This window comes from Leguminivora glycinivorella, chromosome 21, assembly GCF_023078275.1.
Source record: "Leguminivora glycinivorella isolate SPB_JAAS2020 chromosome 21, LegGlyc_1.1, whole genome shotgun sequence".
In the NCBI taxonomy this organism is placed as follows: domain Eukaryota; kingdom Metazoa; phylum Arthropoda; class Insecta; order Lepidoptera; family Tortricidae; genus Leguminivora; species Leguminivora glycinivorella.
Genome location: NC_062991.1, coordinates 6,309,437 through 6,331,752, shown reverse-complemented (window position 1 = coordinate 6,331,752; position 22,316 = coordinate 6,309,437). Strand labels below are relative to the sequence as shown.

The 22,316-nt window shown below is 38.2% G+C and overlaps 2 protein-coding genes across 2 annotated transcripts in view; both read left to right on the top strand.

Moving 5' to 3' along the window:
* Positions 1-22,316, top strand: part of LOC125237502 — a 234,480-nt gene that overhangs the window by 79,861 nt on the left and 132,303 nt on the right. The gene's annotated exons all lie outside the window — the stretch shown is intronic.
* LOC125237319 (uncharacterized oxidoreductase MT0954-like) lies at positions 7,425-8,347 on the top strand. Its single transcript, XM_048144309.1, has one exon. It carries the CDS (start codon positions 7,425-7,427, stop codon positions 8,184-8,186), a length of 762 nt encoding a protein of 253 aa, XP_048000266.1. The 3' UTR covers positions 8,187-8,347.

Here is a 22,316-nt window from a genome sequence, read left to right as displayed (position 1 = left end):
CACCCCTCTAGCGGTATTGATGTCTGCCACGCGAGGTACGCCATCCTTCCCGTGGTATAGTTTGACGACTCTGCCCATGCGCCAGAGCAACGGCGGTAAGCCCTCCTCCTTGATGAGTACTACTTCTCCCAGTTGTAGGTCACGTTGCCTCTCGCGCCATTTGTAGCGTTGCTGTTGTAGAGACACGTACTCGGCCGACCAGCGCTTCCAGAAGTGTTGCCGTAGCTGCTCCAGCCTCAGGTAGCGGTCCAGGCGGTGCGGGTTGCGGTCGTCGAGCGGCGGGCCCGGCAGCGACGTGAGCGGCCTAAAAATGAGAAAGTGCCCGGGAGTAAGGGGTGTAAAGTCTAAGGGGGAGGGAGAGAGTGGACAGAGAGGCCTACTGTTTAATATTGCCTCCACTTGGCTAAAGAGGGATGCAATTTCTTCAAATGTGAGATGGGTGTTACCCAAAACTCTTTTAAGATGAAATTTTGCGCTCCTTATGCCGGCCTCGGCGTAACCGTTGAAATTTGGCGCGTAAGCTGGTGCGAATTTGAATTTAATTCCTTGACCAGCTGCAAATTCAGAGAGGTCACTTTCATATAACTTAAAAAAATCATTAATTTCTTTAGCTGCAGCTACAAAGTTTCTGCCATTATCGCAAAACAATTCCGCAGGTCTGCCGCGCCTAGCGATAAACCTGCGTAGAGCTAGCACAAATGCATCTTTAGATAAGTCGCTCACAGCTTCTATATGAACACATTTATATCTTAAGCATATAAACAGACACAAGTAACATTTGGTGATTTTGCATCCACGCCCCCGGCGATCTGTTATTAAATAGGGCCCTGCCATGTCTACAGCTGTTAACGTGAATGGAAAATCAGCCTTAATTCGTTGCGCTGGTAAATTTCCCATTATATTTTTTAAAGTTTGGCCAGCGATACGTTTACAGGTGACACAATTGTGGGCCGTGCTTCGTGCCAAATTCCTGCCTCCGATCGGCCATATCTCGTCTCGTACTGAGGCTAGCAATGACTGTGGCCCGGCATGTAAGAGACGTACATGTTCATGTGTAAAGATGAGTTTAGTTAGTGTGTGTTTAGCACGTAACAACATTGGATGCTTCTGATCGTAAGTACAATCTGAAGCATCCAGCCTCCCGCCTACTCTCAAGAGGCCTTGAGAGTCGATGAACGGGGCCAGGGTTAGTATGTGTGACTTGGGACTCAACCTGTGACCTTTGCGAAGCGTTTCAAGCTCTGCAGAGAATGACTCCTGCTGTGCAAGTTTAATTAAAGTGTGAACTGCGCCTGTAAGCTCCTGTGCTGAAAGTGCACCAGTTAATTTAGGCCCACGGGGCTTACAGTTATTTATGAAACGACGCACATAGGCCATAGTACGTTGTAGTTCTGTGTATTTTGAAAATCTGTCAAAATCTATAATATATGAGGTTTCTGTGTTAGTAGTGAGCATTGATGTTACTTTAGTTTCAGGTAAGACCTCCGGCTCTACAGCGTTTAATTCTGGCCATTCATTCTCAGGCTTTAATAGAAACTCGGGGCCTTCCCACCACAGAGCTGTCCCTGAGACATGTTGTGGATCCACACCACGAGTTGCAAGATCACTTGGATTTTGTTTTGTAGGTACATGTCTCCAGGTGGCTCCGGGAGCAAGGCTGTCTATAGCTGCTACCCTGTTGGCCACAAAAGTTTTAAGCTTTGATCTGTCTGTTTTTAGCCAAGCCAAGCAGCAGCTAGAGTCAGTCCAGAATATTGTGCGAGAGACAGGACGTCTCCAGGCTCGTACTACGGCTGCATATGTTTGGGCTGCTAACAAGCACCCGGCCAATTCAAGTCTAGGAATAGATGTGCGACGGATTGGAGCAATTCTGTCCCTCGCACACAGCAAATGTACTTTCTGTTCACCGGATTCAGAAATAGATTTAACATAAATGCAGGCTGCATATGCAGTCTCCGCAGCGTCAGAAAAACAGTGTAACTCTATTGTGCAGGTTGCCTCACATAATACATATCTAGGTATGCTAAGTGATTTAATGTGATGTAAGTTTTTAATGAATTTTGACCAGATATGCTGTATTTCAGGAGAGACTGGCTCGTCCCAAGCTTTGCCTTCTTTCCATAAGGTTTGAATTAATATTTTAGCTTTAACTGTGCATAGACTTAAGAGTCCTAATGGATCAAAGACTTGGAACGTTTCAGATAAGATTTTTCTTTTTGTAACTATTTTATCAGAATGATCATTTTTAATGGAAAAGTTTAGTACATCTTGGCTAGGCTGCCACCCTAGTCCAAGTGTTTGGCAAGCTTGACTCAATGCTAAGTGATCATCTTTATTAATATAATCCGACTTTAATAGCGCGTTAGAATTCGAGCGGTATTTACGTAAATTGAAACAACCAGAGGCTAAGGCCTGTAAGACACCTGCTTGTATACGAAGCAGCTCTATTTCAGAGTCTGCGCCTGTTAATAAGTCATCACAGTAAAAGTCATTTTGTATAATAGTCCTAACTAAAGGATCCTTGCTTTCAGCCCCTAACTGCCACAAACAGCGTGCTGCTAGCCAGCTCGATGAAGCAAAGCCGTACGTAACGGTATTTAAAGTTAGTGAGCGTATGGGTAAGTGCTCATCTTCGCGCCATAGAATAACTTGTAGGTTTCTATCTATTTCATTCATCATTATTTGCCTGTACTGTTTTTCTATGTCACCAGATAGCACATACTTGTACTGTCGGAATCTAAGCAATATGTCAAACAGTGGGCTTTGTATGTTAGGACCTACAAGCTGAATATCATTTATTAAATACCCAGAAGAGGTGGGACAGCTAGCGTGAAAGACTGTGCGCATGCGTGTAGATTCACTCTCCTTCATCACGGGGTGATGCGGGAGGTGATTAGCTTTGTAACATCGCTCAGACTCCGACAGATGCCCTAAGTCTCTATATTCATTTATGAAATCAACATACATTGATTTTAATTCAGGTTGGTTACTAAAACGTTTCTCTAAACTGAATAAACGATTTTTAGCTATGTTAAATGAGTTGCCTAAGCAGTCCGGCGAGTCCTTTAAAGGCAAGCGCACAACGAATCTGCCGTCAGATTGGTGGTAAGTGTTTTCAACAAAGTGTTGGTTTATAGGGTGAGACTTGAACTCATTCCCATTTTTGATGGAGTCCGTTTCAGACGGTAGCTCCTCTGTTTCCCAAAATTTGGTCATTTGGGCCGACAGATCAGAGAGACAGAGGTGGCTGCGCGTGTTCCCTGTATGTAAATGAGCCGAGGCTCCCTCTACCGGTCCCGCTATTAACCACCCTAGTTTAGATGGGATTAGGAAGGTGCGCTTGCTCGTTGGCAATCTTTTTGCAGCACCTGTCACAATAGTCCAAAACATTTCCACTCCCAACAGCATATCTATTTGGGATGGAACGTTAAATGTTGGGTCAGCAAGCTGCACAGAGGCAGGTAAGTTAAGGTGACTAATGTCTACATAGTTTTGTGGAAAGCGACTAGTTACTTGATCTAAAACTAGAAAGTCAATTTTGGCATTAAAATCACTGAGTTTAGATTGAATATGAGCTGCACAAAGCACAGGTTGATAGGTCAGAGGCGTGTTTCCTAGTCCTGTCACGGTCGCCAAAATGTTTGAGCCTGAACTCAATTGTTTAAATAAAACAGTATAAAATATTACCATTTCTTTTAATGGAATTTAAATTACAGGTTTTTGTCTAGGACACGCGACAGAGAGAGTTTTCGATTAGTAAAAAAAGGGACGCTGGTGACGCGCACCGTGCTTTTATAGTGTCGCGACGGGGGAAACCGCGGCGCTTCAGTCTTCATTCCTATTGGTCCGGCAGGTCGAGGCTCTGGCCGCTGCTCATTGGATCAGCGGGGTGACCGGAGGTTGGCTATCCTGTCTGTGTTGCCAGTCAGGGCGTTAACACCCATATCCCATAGTCGCCTTCTACGACACCCACGGGAAGAAAGGGGGTGGTGAAATTCTTAACCCGTCACCACACAGGCTATATTTGGGTGGATTTCAACATACTCGAAATTTGCCTAATTTTGGTGGATTTTTTTAGTTTTGTAATTTTTGTTGAAATTATGTACTGATGTTACATAACTAATTATTAGCAATGTTATGTATCAATGACCTTTCATTATAATAAGTAGTTTTAGAGAAATTACGATTTCAATGACATGGTCGCCACCAAAATTGGTCTACCCACAAAAATAAAAAATAAAATCAAAAATAAAGTTTTTTATTCATTTTTCTATTATTTTCTACTTGAAATAATAAACTTTTAACATGTCATAAATACTTTTCAAATAGAAACAAAAACGTTACTGCCCTCAATTTGTTCACCACCAAAATTTATGCAATTTTGGTGGAAAAAGTATTACGACCCACCAAAATTAGATATTTTTGTATGGGGCGGACCAATCCAGCAAGGTATGACACTTGTATCGAACGAACCTGAATGGTCATGTTATGACACGTTTGTTCGTCTTGCTGCGTCTCGTTTAACTATTAAAATGATTTCAATACTTACCACCAAAATTGGTTCTTTCCCCCGGACAACTTCTGGTGCTCAGTTATAAGTGTCAAATTGTATAATAATATTGACTTATGTCATCTGAAAATATACTTAATGTAATAAAGAATGAAGTTATGGCAAGTTATCTTTATAGCTGCGGATTTACTGGATTTACCATAGCAATAATCCGCTAAAAACAGGCTCTGGACGCTACACCAAAATTAGAATTTCGATGGAAAATTATTTTTAAATAAATATACATAACACTTGTAACAATTTTCAATGTTGCCGAAGGTAGTATTTTAGGATTGGTTTTCATAAAAAAAATAAAAACCCGGAAACAATTAGCCCACACAATGAATTTCAGCTCCGCCACAAAAAAATCACGCTGAGAAATTCACCCATTTATAATTTAAATTTTGAAAAAACCCTCGACCGCGACCTAGTGGACCGATTTTCATGAAACATGGCTAAGAACACTCCCGACTGACACAGCTTTCAAATAAAAAAAAACTAAATCGAAATCGGTTCATCCACAATCGGAGCTACGATGTCACAGACAGACACACACAGACAGACAGTCAAACAGACAGACAGACAGACAGACACGTCAAACTTATAACACCCCGTCGTTTTTGCGTCGGGGGTTAAAAAAAACTAGTACCTTCCTATACAACAAATAAATGGTTTATTTTTATATCTACTACTCGCACGACTATGGGAACACGATTTAATTTTAATCCATAATCTAGCGAGCCTCGCGGGGACTCCCGCTGAATTTCGGATGCCGCTTTTGCTCGAATGAAATACCTATACCTATTAGCGAGGTTTTTGAAAAACAATTATTTCGTCAATATTTATTTTTCTACTTTTCTGAAGTATTTCCGATAGCCAAGCACCTGAATGTTATTTGTAAAACTAAAAATCGCAATAAATATTAAAAAAAAATAGTTTGCAAATTAACTTTTTACATCACGATGTCAGGTTTTTTAACAGTTTAAAGTATGTATTTTTCTAATGGATTTTATTAGACTAACAATATAAACTGGGACCTCTCTCGGATTTAAGGGTTAAAATAGCTACTTCATCATCATGCCTCGTACATCTTGACAGATGATTTAAACAGCGTCTGAATGCGAGAGACAACTTCTCTCGTGACTATACAACGTGTTTCCGGTATCACTCAAAACCTCAGACACCCCAACTGATTTTTATTTTTTTAAACTCATCTAGAGTATTCATCTGATCGTTACTTTTTTTTTAAATTGAATTTTTAATTTTATGTACAGCTCTACTTGACGTTTAGCTCTACACTCAATAAAATAATTGCTAACTACCATCATAAACCATAAGACTATTTATTTGTGTACGTTACTGCAACGACATAAGGTTTACCAATAGACAGCTAAGATGTCACTGTAAAACACTTTAAAGCTTTATCACAGTATAAACTTCAAATTGGACAGGTAATCGCAGTAAGCAAATTTAAACCCAATATTCAAAATTACAAGGTTGTAATTAGGTACGAGTTCAATTTGTTATGACTTATGATAAACATTAAGATTAAACTGACAAACAACGTCAAAGCGTCAAGCGGAAAAAATAATCGTCCAAGTAACCAGCCAGTATTAATACCCCTAAATACTGAAAAAGGTAAACAACCTCTAGCAATGCGATATACACAATGTTGTATTACGAGTACAATAGAATGGACACGTAAAAATAACTAATAATACTAATTTAAACAAAAATATTACCCCCATCAAGATATAGCTCAATCGATTCTACTCTCGATTCTGAACAAACTGTTTTCAGGTTTTTAGTGTTAAGTGAAACACGGTGTATAGATATATCCGGGAGCGACATGAACGTCCGCATTTTATTAACATTTAAATTGATACCCAATCGCCGAGAAGACAGTAGTATCGCGATTGTGTCTTTTTGCATGCTTTAGTGCGTTTTCACATTATCCGATCCGATATTGGATGTAGGACCGATATCCCATACATTCAAGCCGCCATCTTTGATTTTTGCCTTTGAAATCCTTCCGACATCGATATCGGATCGGATAATGTGAAAACGCACTTACAGCTAAGTCTTGAAATAGCTAAGTACTTATTACAAGTATGTGCGTAATGCCTAAGTACTCACCTAAGTTTATCAGGGAAGGCCATCATTGCAAAACATTGAGTAATAATCGTTAATGCATCTAATATATATTATATAGTAACAGTTTACAGTAAACAAACCTTGAAAAACCGGCCAAGAGCGTGTCGGGCCACGCTCAGTGTAGGGTTCCGTAGTTTTCCGTATTTTTCTCAAAAACTACTGAACCTATCAAGTTCAAAACAATTTTCCTAGAAAGTCTTTATAAAGTTCTACTTTTGTGATTTTTTTCATATTTTTTAAACATATGGTTCAAAAGTTAGAGGGGGAGACGCACTTTTTTTTCCTTTAGGAGCTATTATTTCCGAAAATATTAATATTATCAAAAAACGATCTTAGTAAACCCTTAGTCATTTTTAAATAACTATCCAACAATATATCACACGTTGGAGTTGGAATGAAAAAAAATATCAGCCCCCACTTTACATGTAGGGGGGGGTACCCTAATAAAACATTTTTTTCCATTTTTTATTTTTGCACTTCGATGGCGTGATTGATATACATATTGGTACCAAATTTCAGCTTTCTGGTGCTAACGGTTACTGAGATTATCCGCGGACGGACGGACAGACAGACATGGCGAAACTATAAGGGTTCCTAGTTGACTACGGAAGTTACGGGACCCTAAAAAGTACTTATCTGTATATACGTGTAGATCCAATGAGTGTTTCATTATCTGAAAGTGGCACTGATCAAATAACTTTACCCAGTCTGTACGTCAACGATGAGTTTCAATAATAAGGTCGTCATAGTGACGGGGGCCAGTTCGGGCATCGGCGCTGCGACTTCGCTGATGTTCGCCAAGGAGGGCGCCGATGTAGCTATCGTGGCGCGAACCCAAGCCAAGCTCGCCGCCGTCGCCAAAAACATACAGGCGCTCGGCAGGAGAGCCCTAGTCATACAAGCTGATCTCTCCAAGGAAGCTGACACCGCCACCATTATCTCTAAAACTATCCAGCATTTCGGTAAGCTTGATGTGCTCGTAAACAACGCCGGGATGGCTTCACAGGGATGCTTGTTAGACGGGAAGGCGCTTCAAGCCTATGATGAAGTGATGAAGACCAACGTGAGAGCTGTGGTTCAACTGACCAGCCTTGCAGCGCCTTATCTTATCCAGACTAAAGGAAATGTGGTCAACATATCTAGTGTAGCAGGACTGATACCCAGCAAGATGACTACGCTCATGTTTTATGCCGTATCGAAGGTGGCATTAGGGCACTTCACGCGTTGCGCTGCTTTGGAGCTAGCACCTTCAGGCGTCAGGGTGAACTCTGTTAACCCTGGGCCGGTGGAGAACCAATTTCTAACTAACAACAAGCTTAATGTCTCCGATGAATTAAAGAGTAATCTGTCAGACTATACTGCGTTGGGTTATATAGCTAAAGACGACGAGATCGGACGCGTTATTTTATTCTTGGCGAGTGACAAGGCAAGGAGCATCACTGGTTCAACATATGTAATTGATAATGGTTGTCTTTTAAAATGAATGATTTAATAGGGAACATTTTGTTTATGAACACTTTATTATAACCAAATTGTAATAAGTAATTTAGGTTAATAGATCTTTATTTTCTCAAAGAAGTTATACATTTCACTTTAGAGAAATATAACTAAAACAGAAATAAAATGTTTATTAGAACAATAAATATTATGAATAATAATAAAATCCCGTTGTTATCCATAAGGTGGGTGGTTCACAATTGATACACCTTGCAAGCTTGAACACGACCGTTAAAACGTAGTGACACGCAATAAGACATTTACGTCTAGTGCGGGCCGTAAACTTTTAAAGGGTTAACCTGGGACTGATGTCTTAATAAACTTTTAAAGGGTTAACTTGGGTTTATCGCCATGTTTTAAGACCGTTGTAAAGGACAGTTGCATTGATAGTAAAGGGTTATATGAGTAGCTTTATGTTTAAAACTTTATATTTACACTTTTAACCGCTGAAAAGCGGGCGTAGTGCTTTGACTTATAAATTAGTTTGGTAAGCGCAAAATTTGATAACAGAAAGTATTAAAATATCAGTATAAAATCTGAAATGCTGTGCGAGCAATTCCCGTTAATGTTTATAAGAAAAAGAATACATACTAAAACTAGGAAATAGTTAAAATTAAATAGTCCAGTTACATTATAAGATTTTGCTAAAAAAACTTATGGAGAATAAGTTTTGACGCCAAATGATACCAAATTGTACATTTTTTGTACAGAGGTTTTCGTATTTATTACGTTCCAAAATGTAATTTACACTAAAACATCAACTTATCATAATCATGTTATTAATAACCTAACCACAAAATTAAAATTTTGAAAAAACCCCCGACCGCGACATAGTAGACCGATTTTCATGAAACATGCCTAAGAACACTCCCGACTAACTCAGCTTTCAGACAAAAAAAACTAAATCTAAATCGGTTCATCCGTTCGGGAGCTACGATGCCACAGACAGACACACACACAGACAGACAGACAAACAGACAGATAAACAGACAGACAGACAGATACGTCAAACTTATAACACCCCGTCGTTTTTGCGTCGGGGATTAAAAAGTAAACGTGGCACAATTTACCTCCGTATAGACTCATAAAGTAGCTGCAGCCACCATTGAATAACCTAAAGTGGACCGATTTTCATGAAACATGGCTAAAAACACTCCCGACTAACTCAGCTTTCAAACAAAAAATAAACTAAATCTAAATCGGTTCATCCGTTCCGGAGCTACGATGCCACAGACCGACACACACAGACAGACAGACAGACAGACAGATAGACACGTCAAACTTATAACACCCCGTCGTTTTTGCGTTGGGGGTTAAAAACAGAACAACACTGGCGAGGATGAAACAAAGAACTCACTGCAAATATGAAATGAAAATGAAAGTGAAATATTTATTTTTCAAGTAGGCATATTACAATGCGCATATGAACGTCAAAAAAAGCTACGCCGGCTCTAACCCAACGCCTCAGCCTCGAGAAGATTTCAGTCCCCCCTCAGTTGGGAAGGGGGTATCCACTATGGGACCGGCAAGAAACTCGGCGGGCCACTTCTTCAAAACATTATATCTTAACATGCATTAAATAACAAGATAAAATTTAACATGCAAAAGTATTCATCAAAAAAAATACTAACAGGCTAGGTAGATACTCTAATAATGTAAAAATACCCGCCTTTGTCATAAAAAAAACTCAACCAAATTATCCATCACATTTTCCACCCCCGATTATCCACCACTTGTTGCTCTGGGTGGCTAGCCGAATGGCACAATCGCTCACGAAACGCTCACGAAACGAAGCGCTAGTAGATATCTATCTCTATCGCGCTTGCGTATTGGCGCGACAGAGCCAGCGGCGTATCGCTTTCGTTTGGCGTCGGAGAAATGCCATTCGGCTACGGGGCCTGATCCCAAAAACATCCCAAATACATTAATCTCTCTTTAGACATACGCTCTTCTGAATCTGTATTTAAATCACTCTTAATTTGTGACCTTTATGCCGTTACAATACGCTTCAGAATCGTTGAATATAACAGTGAAAGCATATCCCTAATCATGGTAACCCGACCAGATTAAGATTGCTCTTGCTGTGGTAATAAAATATATCAGAAGAGATTTGTCATTGGCCGGATGAGTCTTGCATAAATTGCCGGGCTATAATGGGAGCTGAAAGACCATGTTGTTATTTTGAGTGAAGTTACTTGGATTATGTCAGTTTTAAGTGACGTTTAAGGACACTTAAATATAATAATAATTAAATATTACAGGACATTCTTGCACAGATTGACTGAGTCCCACGGTAAGCTCAAGAAGGATTGTGTTGCAGGTACTCAGACAACGATATACGCAACACGCTGAGATGAGGCCATTTCGTGGCACTTCATTATTTTCTGTCTTATTGTTATTATGTGTATTTTGTCCTGCCTGTGTTCACGAATAAATGTTATTCTATTCTATTCTATTCTATTCTATTCTATTCTATTCTATTCTATTCTATTCTATTCTATTCTATTCTATTCTATTCTATTCTATTCTATTCTATTCTATTCTATTCTATTCTATTCTATTCTATTCTATTCTATTCTATTCTATTCTATTCTATTCTATTCTATTCTATTCTATTCTATTCTATTCTATTCTATTCTATTCTATTCTATTCTATTCTATTCTATTCTATTCTATTCTATTCTATTCTATTCTATTCTATATATAATATACAAATACTTATATACATAGAAAACATCCATGACTCAGGAACAAATATCTGTGCTCATCACACAAATAAATGCCCTTACCGGGATTCGAACCCGGGACCGCGGCGTAGCAGGCAGGGTCACTACGCGCTAGGCCAGATCGGTCGTCATCTATATAGCGTCAAATATAGCTTTTGATGTTACATTTAGTAGCATTTTTATAAAAAACTGAGCCGTTGTATTTTTCAGATGATAATAATAAGGTAGGTATTTCACTCGACCTTATAAAAATGTTGTACTATCTATTAAATAAGGGAATAACAAGAATAAGGGCTCACGAAAAGGAGACATTATAACTTACGTATATAATTGTCTCGATGACTCGCTGAGACCGTGCAGGCCACGATCCGTAAAAATGGAAAATTTTCCCGCCACCGAGGCGTGACACGGCCAGGGTGGGACTGAAAGACAAGTCTCTTACCATATCTAATGTATTTCGTACACGAAAACGATAAGACATTACTTAAGAGTGTTTTTTAAGAGCTGATTTTTGCTTCGTCAAATCAGTCAGAAAGTCATCGATATCAGAGTTAGCTAGAACTTTGGACCCCTGTTTTACCACCTTAGGATGTGAATTTTGAAAAATCCTTTCTTAGTGCTCCTCTAAACTTTTTAAGGAACCTACGTGCCAAATTTGGAATCTCTAGGACCAGCGGTTTCGGATGTGAGTCACATTAAATTATAGAGTTAGCTTGGTTATTTACAGTCTGTCTACATCTAAGAATTACCTACTTATAATGTTCCGGAACCGTAAAAACGATGTTTTCCAGTGGGAGTGGATCTAGTCACACTCATATTACTTCTAACCGTACTATATAAGTAGCCGCACATTGTAATCCTAAGCACAATAAACCTGTATTCAGTAACATCGACTGCTTTAGTACTCAGTGTACTCACATTACATGGCGACCCTGCCAGTGCTGCGTTGCGCTGCTGCATTCTGTGCTTGAAGACGCTAAGATATACCTTTCAATGTTTTATGGCAATGTTTGCATCTAAATTAGAGTCAGAACGATGTCCTAGATGTCAGAGTTAGTTTGGTTATTAGAGTGGGCAGGCAAGGAACCGTAAAAATGGAGATTTTTCAAACCACCGAGGCGTGACACGACGAGGGCGGGACGAAGTTTCGCTACCTAATGTGTTTTTAGGGCGCTAAGAGATTACTTACAAAAGTGTTTTGTTTTCAAAATTAGATCAAGATTGCAACGGTTCTATGTTTGTTTAGCTTTTTAATGATATTCTGTTAGCCAATTAGTGCTAAAATAACTGGTTGTACTTACGTATTTTTGCATGCAATCAATGTTCCCACCATCCCACCGCTGATTTACAACATACTTTGTACGTTTTACATATTTAACCTGTTAATTATAAGTAACATTTAAGTAACTGTATCATTACCTAATATTTTGTTATAAAAATAACGATAAACTCATCGACCTTGAACAATAACGATATTGTATTACCCACATTGAGATAATAAACACAAAATAATGTGTAATTTATTTTTCCCGTTACAAAAGTCCTTTTTTAGGGTTCCGTACCTCAAAGAGGAAAAACGGAACCCTTATAGGATCACTCGCGTGTCTGTCTGTCCCTCTGTCACAGCCGATTTCTCCGAAACTACTGGACCGACTTACTTGAAATTTGGCACATATATGTAAACCTGTGGCCCAAAGACGGACATGCAATATAATTAAATGAAATTAAACGAAATTTAATTATAAGGGGCACTTTTGGGGGGTAAAATTGAAAATTAAAAATCAAAGTTATTAGAACTATATTGTGATACATATCAAATGAAAGAGCATTTTATAAGCATTTCAAATATATTTTTTTTATAGTTTTTATTTTGGTAATTTAGAAGTTATTTAAGAAAAAATACCATTCCCCCCCCTTATCTCCGAAACTACTTAGCGTAAAATTTTCAAAAAAATACACGAGATAGCCTTCTACCTGTAGATTACAGGAAAACCTATTAGAAATCTACAGTCAAGCGTAAGTCGGACTTAAGAGAAAAAAACTCAAATTGAGATTTTCACTCACTGCCGCTGCAAGTACTTACTAAATGTTTTGAAATTTTGTGAGCGCCATGGACAGGTAGAAAGAAATTCATTTCTGTTTAGAAATTGTTAGAAATTTTAATCATTTGCCAAAATGACTTAAGTTCCTACTAAAAAAGAGGCGCTTAAGACTGTTTAGAACTGCACTGACCATAATATTGCCCTAATAGGTCCAAAAAATGGTGTATATATACGAAAACAAAAAAATTGTGCCACCGACAACCAAAATCTGAAGTCTATTTGCTCTATTTCTTATAGTTTCCAAAATATACGCAAAATCTTTAAAGTACAAATCTAGTGTACGTTGCTATCACATGTCGTCAGGCGCTCATGACCTTTTTGTATGGAAATGTCGAAATCCGACTCGCACTTTACCGATTTTCATAGAAAGTTGTGTTTTATTAAAGTTTTGATGGAGGTTTCTTGTTTTTAACCACCAACGCAAAAATGACGGAGTGTTATAATAATAATAGGTTTGACGCTTGACATGTCTGTCTGGCATCATAGCTCCCGAACGAATCAATCGATTTTGATTTAGTTTTTAATGTTTAAGGTGAATTCGTCGAGATTTTTTTTTGTACCACGTAGGTGGCAAACATGCATACGGTCCGCCTGATGGAAAGCGGTCACTGTTACATATGGACGCCTGCCACATGTGCGTTGCCGAGTCGACTCATTAGAAACTTGTACAAACCTGTACTTAGAAGGGGCCTGGGTGCCGACGACTCAAAGGACCGAAGGAAGGAGGAGGAAGGAAGGAAGGAGGAAGGATCTATTGTCCTAATTACTTCCGTAGGTCCTCCAGTTGCGATACAGGCTGCCAACATTTTAATTACACTTTGTGCATTTTAATCTTTCGGGCCGCATGACCATGCCGTTGATAGTTCATAATTAATGGGAAAATACTTGAACAGGCATCCACGACTACTTTCCTAGGTTTAAAGATTGATCATGGCTTAAAATGGGACCAGCAAGTAGATAAACCGTGTGGTAGTCGGGGCAGTGCGTGCTTTGCCTTAGGTCGAGTTGCAAAGTCTGTGGCTCCAGAAGTAGCCCGGACATGCTATTTCGCCACTGTCCATTCATTAATACAGTACGTTGCGGAGGTCTGGTCTGGGGATGTTGTCCTGAATGGGAGAGGGTCTTTCGCTTTCAGAAACGAGCTGTCAGGATCGTTGCTCAGGTACCTGTAGACAGTAGACACTCCGGCCAAAGAACTCTTTAAAAAATAAGAATCCTTAAGCTAGGAACACACTACGCGGACGTCCGTCGTAAATCGACCGCGGACGGGGATCTGGACAATGAATATACACTTAACCGTGCAAACTATCGATCGACGGACGTGGACGTGGCCTTGAGCGCATGGACGTCCGTTCGAAATCTGGCTCGCTGGATGTTTTGTTCCGTGCACACTGTTCGGTCGCGGTCGCGGTCGATTTACGACGGACGTCCGCGTAGTATGTTCCTACTTTCCTAGCTTTACACTCATTACACTGCCTGCAATAGTTATCATGCAGGTAGCCATTTATGTAAGAGAGAACTTGGCAGCATACAAAACCAGGGGCGGCTCACTCCGCGATTCTATCGCCGCGCTACAAGTACATGTCAGCGGCCGCGAGTTCGCGGCCCATTTATTATTGCTGTATAAATATTATTTTTTTAAATCAAATCTTGACGTGTAAAATGGCGTTACAAATATGAATAAATGAATATGAGTATAAGTAGTATGATTATTTTAACCATTGAAAGTTTGTACGGAACCCTCGGTGGGCGAGTCCAACTCGCACTTGGCCGGTTTTTTCACTCTTCGCACACCTCGATAGGCCCTAAACTCGTCTTATTTGATTTAAAACTTATTTGGAAGATAACAAACAGTACCTACATAAGTAGGCTTCGTCTAAAAATAAGACTTGAGCCACGGGCGTACGAAGGCGCGGAATTGAGGGTAAGACGAATCAGAATCTATTTCCTGTTTTCGCAAAAACTGCCTTAATGCGCAAAAGTGTGTTCTGCTTAGCTAGTAAGATTTATAACAAATTCCCTGTTAGTTTTAGAACGTTACCCTTAAATGAATTTAAACGTAAACTATTGACATTTTAGTTGATAATTGTTTTTATTCTATTGCTGAATTTTTGCTACATAATTTTAATGCCCACGGTCTTATATTATAACTAATTATTACTCAATTTCCCAATTTATGTTGAATATAATTACGTAAGATCAATTTCGCATGTTAGTATGTAAGGACATAATTAAGTTTATGTTCGCCATCAGGCAGAGTATAATGCTACATATATTATATTGTTTACCACCACTGTAATCAGTTTGACATATACTTACCAATAAAACACTTTGGACTTTGGACGGAAGCGGGTAGACGGTGGAAATAATGGTAAAATAGGTACTCATACTTACAAAAATACCAGCTTTTTCCCGCGGCTTTGCCAGCGTACTAAGAGTAATCTTATTCAAACGTTGAACTTTGGACCCCCATTTCACCGCCTTAGGATGTGATTTTGAAAAATTCTTTCTTAGTGCTCCTTTACACCTTATAAGGAACCTACGTGCCAAATTTGGAATCTCTAGGACCAGCGGGTTCGGCTGTGCTTTGATATGTCAGCAAGTCAGTCAGCTTCTTCTTTTACATATTTAGATAATTCGCGCGATAAATCGAGACCGATAATGACAAATCGTCACTACTTTTAAAAAATCTCGTATCTCACGCTGTTCCTCAAAGTTAAAACGCAGTAAGTCTATATGCATTCCATACATACTTACTACAATTTTCTTTTCATTGACAGACGAAGATACAAGTTTTTTAAAAAGTAGTGACGAAATGACAGTAGCTGCTAAGCCACGTATGTAGTTACGATAAGCACAGATGATCCTACCTATATAGAGTAACTGTCAGAGTAAAATCTCTAGTCAGTCTATATCTATAGACTGCCATCTCTCGACTAGGGCTCCCGGTCGCGTCCGTGTTTCGTGTACCCGTTGCCGGGTATCCGTTCCCGTGTTACACGAATCCGGATTTCTGGCCCGTTTGGAACGGGTAATTAGGGACCGTGTAATTAAGGTCCGGGTACCCGTGTAGTCCGTGCGTCCGGATCGACGGACTCTAAAAACCCGCGGGTCCGATCCGTTCTCGACCTATAGTGATGCTTGATGATCGTTCGCGTTCTTGGTTCAAGCGAATATGAGAACCAAAAATGATAAAACCTTAATAACTAAAATGAGAAAGGGACAGCGGAGCAATTGTGACTGGGGGACAAATTTTAACTACTCGATTTTTTCCATGTTTTCCATTTTCGGCATTATTAATTATATATCAGGGCACGCGTTTTCAGTGGCCTAAATTAGAAAGCATGAAAGTTGGTATGCACATAGCTTTGACGTTCATAAGGATAAATAGAAGTAGAAACACGCTGAGGAGTCAATCTCTTCCCCCACTATTATCTCCCATTTTTAGCTTTTTAAATTTTTACGAAAACTATTAAAGGTAGGTATTAAAGGTTTTGGTATGTAAATATTACGAGTAGGTACTTACCAGAAAGATGTTTAGGAGAAGTACCATGAAATTCTCTACAATATTTCCATTTAAAGTATATTACTAACAGACGGTAGTGCTACCCCTACTCATCCCACTAGTAGTTAAACACAAATATTATGCGGGGGACTTAAGCATAATTTTAAAATGATGAGTTAAAGCTATACCTTAACAGACAGTATTGAAGGAAATTTTATGGAGAATATATTTTTCCTAAATATTGTGATTATAGCTTTCACGGTTTTCATGACAATATAAAAAAAACTGAAAATAGTGATATAAAAATGAGGGAAAAGAGGGGAAACATTGACACCTCGGCGTCTGCGTACTTTTATTTTTTTCTGTTAAGTGTTTGCAAGTTATCTATATACATGTCAAGTCTCATGCTTTTTGTCACACCCTATCCGACTAGCTCAAGTTAAGAACCAGGACTATGGATACATATTCACTTCAAAGTAGTTCACTCCAAAATAACAAAAAAAAATACCATTCTTAACTAGGTATTAGTAAAACAGCGCGGCTACATCTAGAACTTTTCAAACAAAAGGTTTGTCCATGTCAAAGGGATGCCGGGTGTGAGGTTTGAGTGTCATTACTCATTATTATCAGTAAAAAAAAATCACCACGGGTATTGGTTATTGTGCCGCCCACAAGTCATTATTACCTTTGTCTTCTCATGCGACGTTAATTCTACTAACTTTTTAGATAAAAACTAGGGCTCCCGGTCGTGACCGTGTATCGTGAACACGTAGCCGTACGCACGTTGCCGTGATACACGGCAACGGATTTCTGGTTCGTTCGTCACGTGAAAACAAATCACGTGAAATTAGGGTACGTACGTACGTAGATCCGTACGTACGTACGTTCGAATTCACGTGACACGCCCGTCCGGTCCGCCAGCGGCGTTTCATGACGGAAGATAAGATCGGATGCAGTCTCTATAAGTTATGAATAAAAATGTAGGTATCGTGAGGTTATATCTTAATTACTTTTGAATTAAAATTTATATTCAATACTGCGGTTTTTCAAATATTAATATGTAAGTAATAAATAAATATAACCAAATAAACGATCCGGGGTTTCCGATAGACTTAATTTAGAAGTGGTTATTAAAATACCAACGATATGGGTAGGTAACCTTTTCTAAGGGTAACTGCTAGATTTGGTAACCGTTTCAGATAAAGTTTCCTTCCAGTCATTTGAGTTTTTTACTATATCCAAAGGTTTTCAACAGTTGTAATTCTAAATTCAACTTATTATTGAATAACCACTGTTAGCATTGTCTTTACGTTACAACCGACGCTTCGAGTTCAAATTCAAAAAATGCTTATACTTTCACTAAAATATTACTTTTATGTTTAGTAAAATGGCACTATACCATGACTATACCTTATCCTTTGTTAAGCTTATCTGTTGAGTGGTTGTGGTTCAAAAATACCATGCGTTAACGTGGTAATATGGGCTTAACTGTGCACCGTGATACCCTTGAATCTGCTTATTATGTGTCTGCAATGTTAAATAAATAATAAATAAATATTGGGGACACCTTACACAGATCAACTTAGCCCCAAACTAAGCAAAGCTTGTACTATGGGTGCTAAGCGACGATATACATACTTAAATAGATAAATACATACTTATATACATAGAAAACATCCATGACTCAGGAACAAAATATCAGTGCTCATCACACAAATAAATGCCCTTACCGGGATTCGAACCCAGGACCGCGGCTTAGCAGGCAGGGTCACTACCGACTGAGCCAGACCGGTCGTCAAATGTTCGTTGATAAAAACTCTCTAGTTACCCTCTGATTAATAAGATTTAATAGGTAGATAAGTATCCACAGTACCATTCAATTATTGATGCACGGAGTATGAAATTTGTCAATTTAGTATAAAAATTAAGAATGTGACGATGGGATGACATACTCAGAAACGTAATTTTTAACACATACCTAGTTAATAATTATGTTATACATTTTACGCCAACTTACTTAACTGTTATAGCCACTATTTAATTAGGTAATTACGTTATATAGTAGGTAGGGCACAGCACAGCGGATATCGTCTCGCTCGAATCTAGAGCAGAGCCCAACTGGGGTAGTACCTCTGCCTTACAGAATACCGCAGCCAAATAGCACTAGACCCTACTCATAGTGTTGTGTTCCTGCCGGGAGGACTTACGGAACGAACTTGTTCCGTCTATTGTCCTTTGAGTCGTCGGCAACTCGAACCCTCCTTGGAATGTACATTCCTTTTTGCTGTGTACTTAACACAGCAAAAGGGAGTGTACAAGTTTCTATTAGGGTGGCAACGCGCTTGTGACACTGTTTGAGTTGCAGGCGTCCATAGGTTACGGTAACCGCTTTACATCAGGCATGCCGTATGCTTGTTTGCCACCGACGTAGTATAAAAAAAATGGTAATAAGATTGAAATTGTTTCAAAAATGATAGTTAATATAATAACTAAACTAATTTATTACTGATTGCTTTTATACTACGTCGGTGGCAAACACGCATACGGCCCGCCTGATGTAAAGCGGTCACCGTAACCTATGGATGCCTGCAACTCAAACAGTGTCACATGCGCGTTGCCACCCCATTAGAAACTAAATAAATTGCTTAATAAAGTGAGCTTCGTTATACTATTTACATGCAATAATTTTAAAATTATTTTTTCATGGTATTTAAACTTAGACGTCTGCTGCTTTCATTTACTTATTATGGATTACACCTATTTAAAAAATTAAATTACTCGTTTGATGTCGTAACAGTAACAGCAGATTTCAAATGAACTGACGTCAAATGCCTCGCGATAGATCCTGTAGTACCATGACGACACGGAAACTCATTGTTTGTCCTATTCTTGCAGAGACTACATAAATAAAGCTGAATCTCCGACTCTGGTGGCATATCTCCACACCAAACTTCTCTTCGTTGTTAAGAGTTTCAAACATTAGTAACAATACAAAAACTTAACAAAACAACAACGACAATAACTTTTAAATTCACCGCTAAAGTAAAGTGTCAAGGCCTTCAAGTGTTGATCAACTGGGATCTTACAAGTGACTAATTGAAATAAACTAAAATTCTCATCCGGATTAAATAAAAAAATCCCAAAATGTAAAAATAACACATCGCTCACTTCACTCAGCTTCACGTACCAAAGGCTGCTCGTAAATCTTACTGTCTTTATTACCACGTGGTGGAACTGCACTTATTATTTACAAAATACCACCACAGTAAGACAGCTGAGCTCGTTCGTCAAACAATACAGTGCTTTAAAGGAATATATAATAAGCTATCTAAAAGTATTATTTAATGTACCGAAACTGATAAGAACTGCAGCTGTCATTTTCTTTGTCTTAGCCGTGGCCCCGCACACATGTGTGCATATTTTTTTGCCTGGAGTATTATTATGACTATTGTCATTATTGTACGTTTCAAAGATTCACAGAAACTTGGTCTTTTGTTCACCTACACTGCTGTTTGCCTTGTTTACATTTAAGATTACGTTATATTCTTAGATAGTAGCAAGCTTAAATATTAATTAATTTAAGCCACTTGGTAGGTAAATCAGTTTTTATAAAAATCTTTTTCATTTTCATACATAATAAATAAAAGAATAAATGTGAAAACCTTAAGAATAACATAATAATGCTTGACCAGAAATATATGGCTAAGAGTCGTGTTGCTGAATTTCATCAGAACTATTGTCCCGGATCCGTAAGTTCACATTTTTGCAACATTTGTTTTGAAGTATGTTGCGATGTGGCTAAGACGTATCGTTTGCCAAATCTAACGATTAATTTCGAATTGGTTGAATCGATTAGGCCCTATGGACAAGGAGGCGCTTAAACAAATATACGATTTCTATCAACTTACTGAAATGTCATTTGAATCGAAATTACACTCTGCCACAGCACTAGTTTAAAAATAATAAAAATGAATGATAAATGACATAATAAGTAAATCTTGCGTTATAAATTAATATCGTAAAATACTTACTAATGAAGATTCGCAAAAATGTAACATGTTTTAGATTATGTTTAAAGTAAGCGAAATATTGTTTTTAAGTACTTTATTTTTTTAACTATTATTACAGGATTTTGCGTTTTGTGGACGCTGTCATGTGTGAAAAAGAGGTTCTTACAGTTCTGGGACAATATTTACTCCATACTATACTAAACTGTCACCACATACAGTTTTAAGTTAGTGTCGAGTATTTGAGGATTCTGACGGCACATGTCAAAAAATAGATAATATTAGGACGTAACGTAACACAGGGTGACATTTACCATACAGGTATATAGTGTAAGGCATCGGACAGTTCGCTAGTTTTAATTTCAATAAAATCGGAAACAGAATAACGCCGCCATAAATCACTTAATCCTCTCTTATAAAACAAACTACCCTGCCGCGTCTGTCTGTGTGTTCGTGATAAAGTCAAGAACTACTGAACGGGTTTTCACTTTTCATGCGGTTTTCACTTATGAATAGAGTAATCCTTGAGGAAAGTTTAGGTACAGAATTTGTTAACGTTTTGTTTGAATTTGAAATATGACGATATTTTCTAATCGAGTTGGACAAAATCCCGCTGGCTGAGAGCTTTAATCGAAAACGCTGCCGAAACCGTTTGAGCTATATCAAAATAATGTATTGGAAAATTGTGTCTCTCTAATAGGTCTACAAAAAAGTCCGCGATGGCATATCGATATCTTTGGGTTCAATTGGCGTAAAGGACAAAATGCAGGTTTTCAGGAGAAGCAAAAAACAACTTTTTTTTTAGAAAAATGTTTATATCTTTTTTGTTTTTTGACCTATATTTGTGACGTATATTGAAAAATATGTAGATTTTTAGTATCCTTAACCTAGTGTAGCAACCGTAGTGATAAACTAAACGGTTTAGAAGTTAGATAGTTGTAAAGGACACGTCAAAATGCTATGGACGTCCTTTACACCCACGATTTTTTTGAACAATTAGAGTTGATAGGGTCGTAAATGACGGTCTTAGATGATTTTTATACAAATTCGGGGCGTAAATGTAACCGGAATGGTACAAATGGCAACTGTTTTTAGCTTAGTTTACAATGGAGAAACTTGAAAAATGTATCAAAACGTAGTTAATATGGCATATAATAGCCACATTAGTGTTACAGTGTATATTTATCTAAATATTTAGCAAAGACAAAGAACAAGACTATTTTTATATCCAGTTTTGCAATAAAGAAACAACATTTGCTTAAAAACTATCTAATATTTTGGAAAGTTATTATTTTAGTACTCGCCGCTGTCTCAATAAGTTACGCATTCAGTATTTAATTATAGCAGGGAAACGCTTTCGTAGTTTAAGTAAATATAAAAACACTAATGGTAATCACGTAAACTTTAATCAGCAACTGTGAACAGTAGACTATATTAATACGACAGTAATTTTAAGTCTAAAGTAGAAAGAAGTTCTAAGAATAACTAAGAGTTAAGTACCTATTTATAAACGCAAGTTAGGACGCGTATACAAACTGTGACCAACTAATAAATAATAGTAACTGTAGTCAAGACTACCTACTATGTTGATTCATACTTGTTTTTGATAATTTTAAAACAGAAGATTGTTATTTAGTCTTAAACCTGTTAAATAAGAATAATCTTAATTATGAGTTCAATCCTAGAAATATTATAGTCAATGCTTTAAGTACCTGGGTACATAGCCAAGTCACCAAACGCTAACGCTCATTCGCTAGCGAAACGCACCTGATCTGT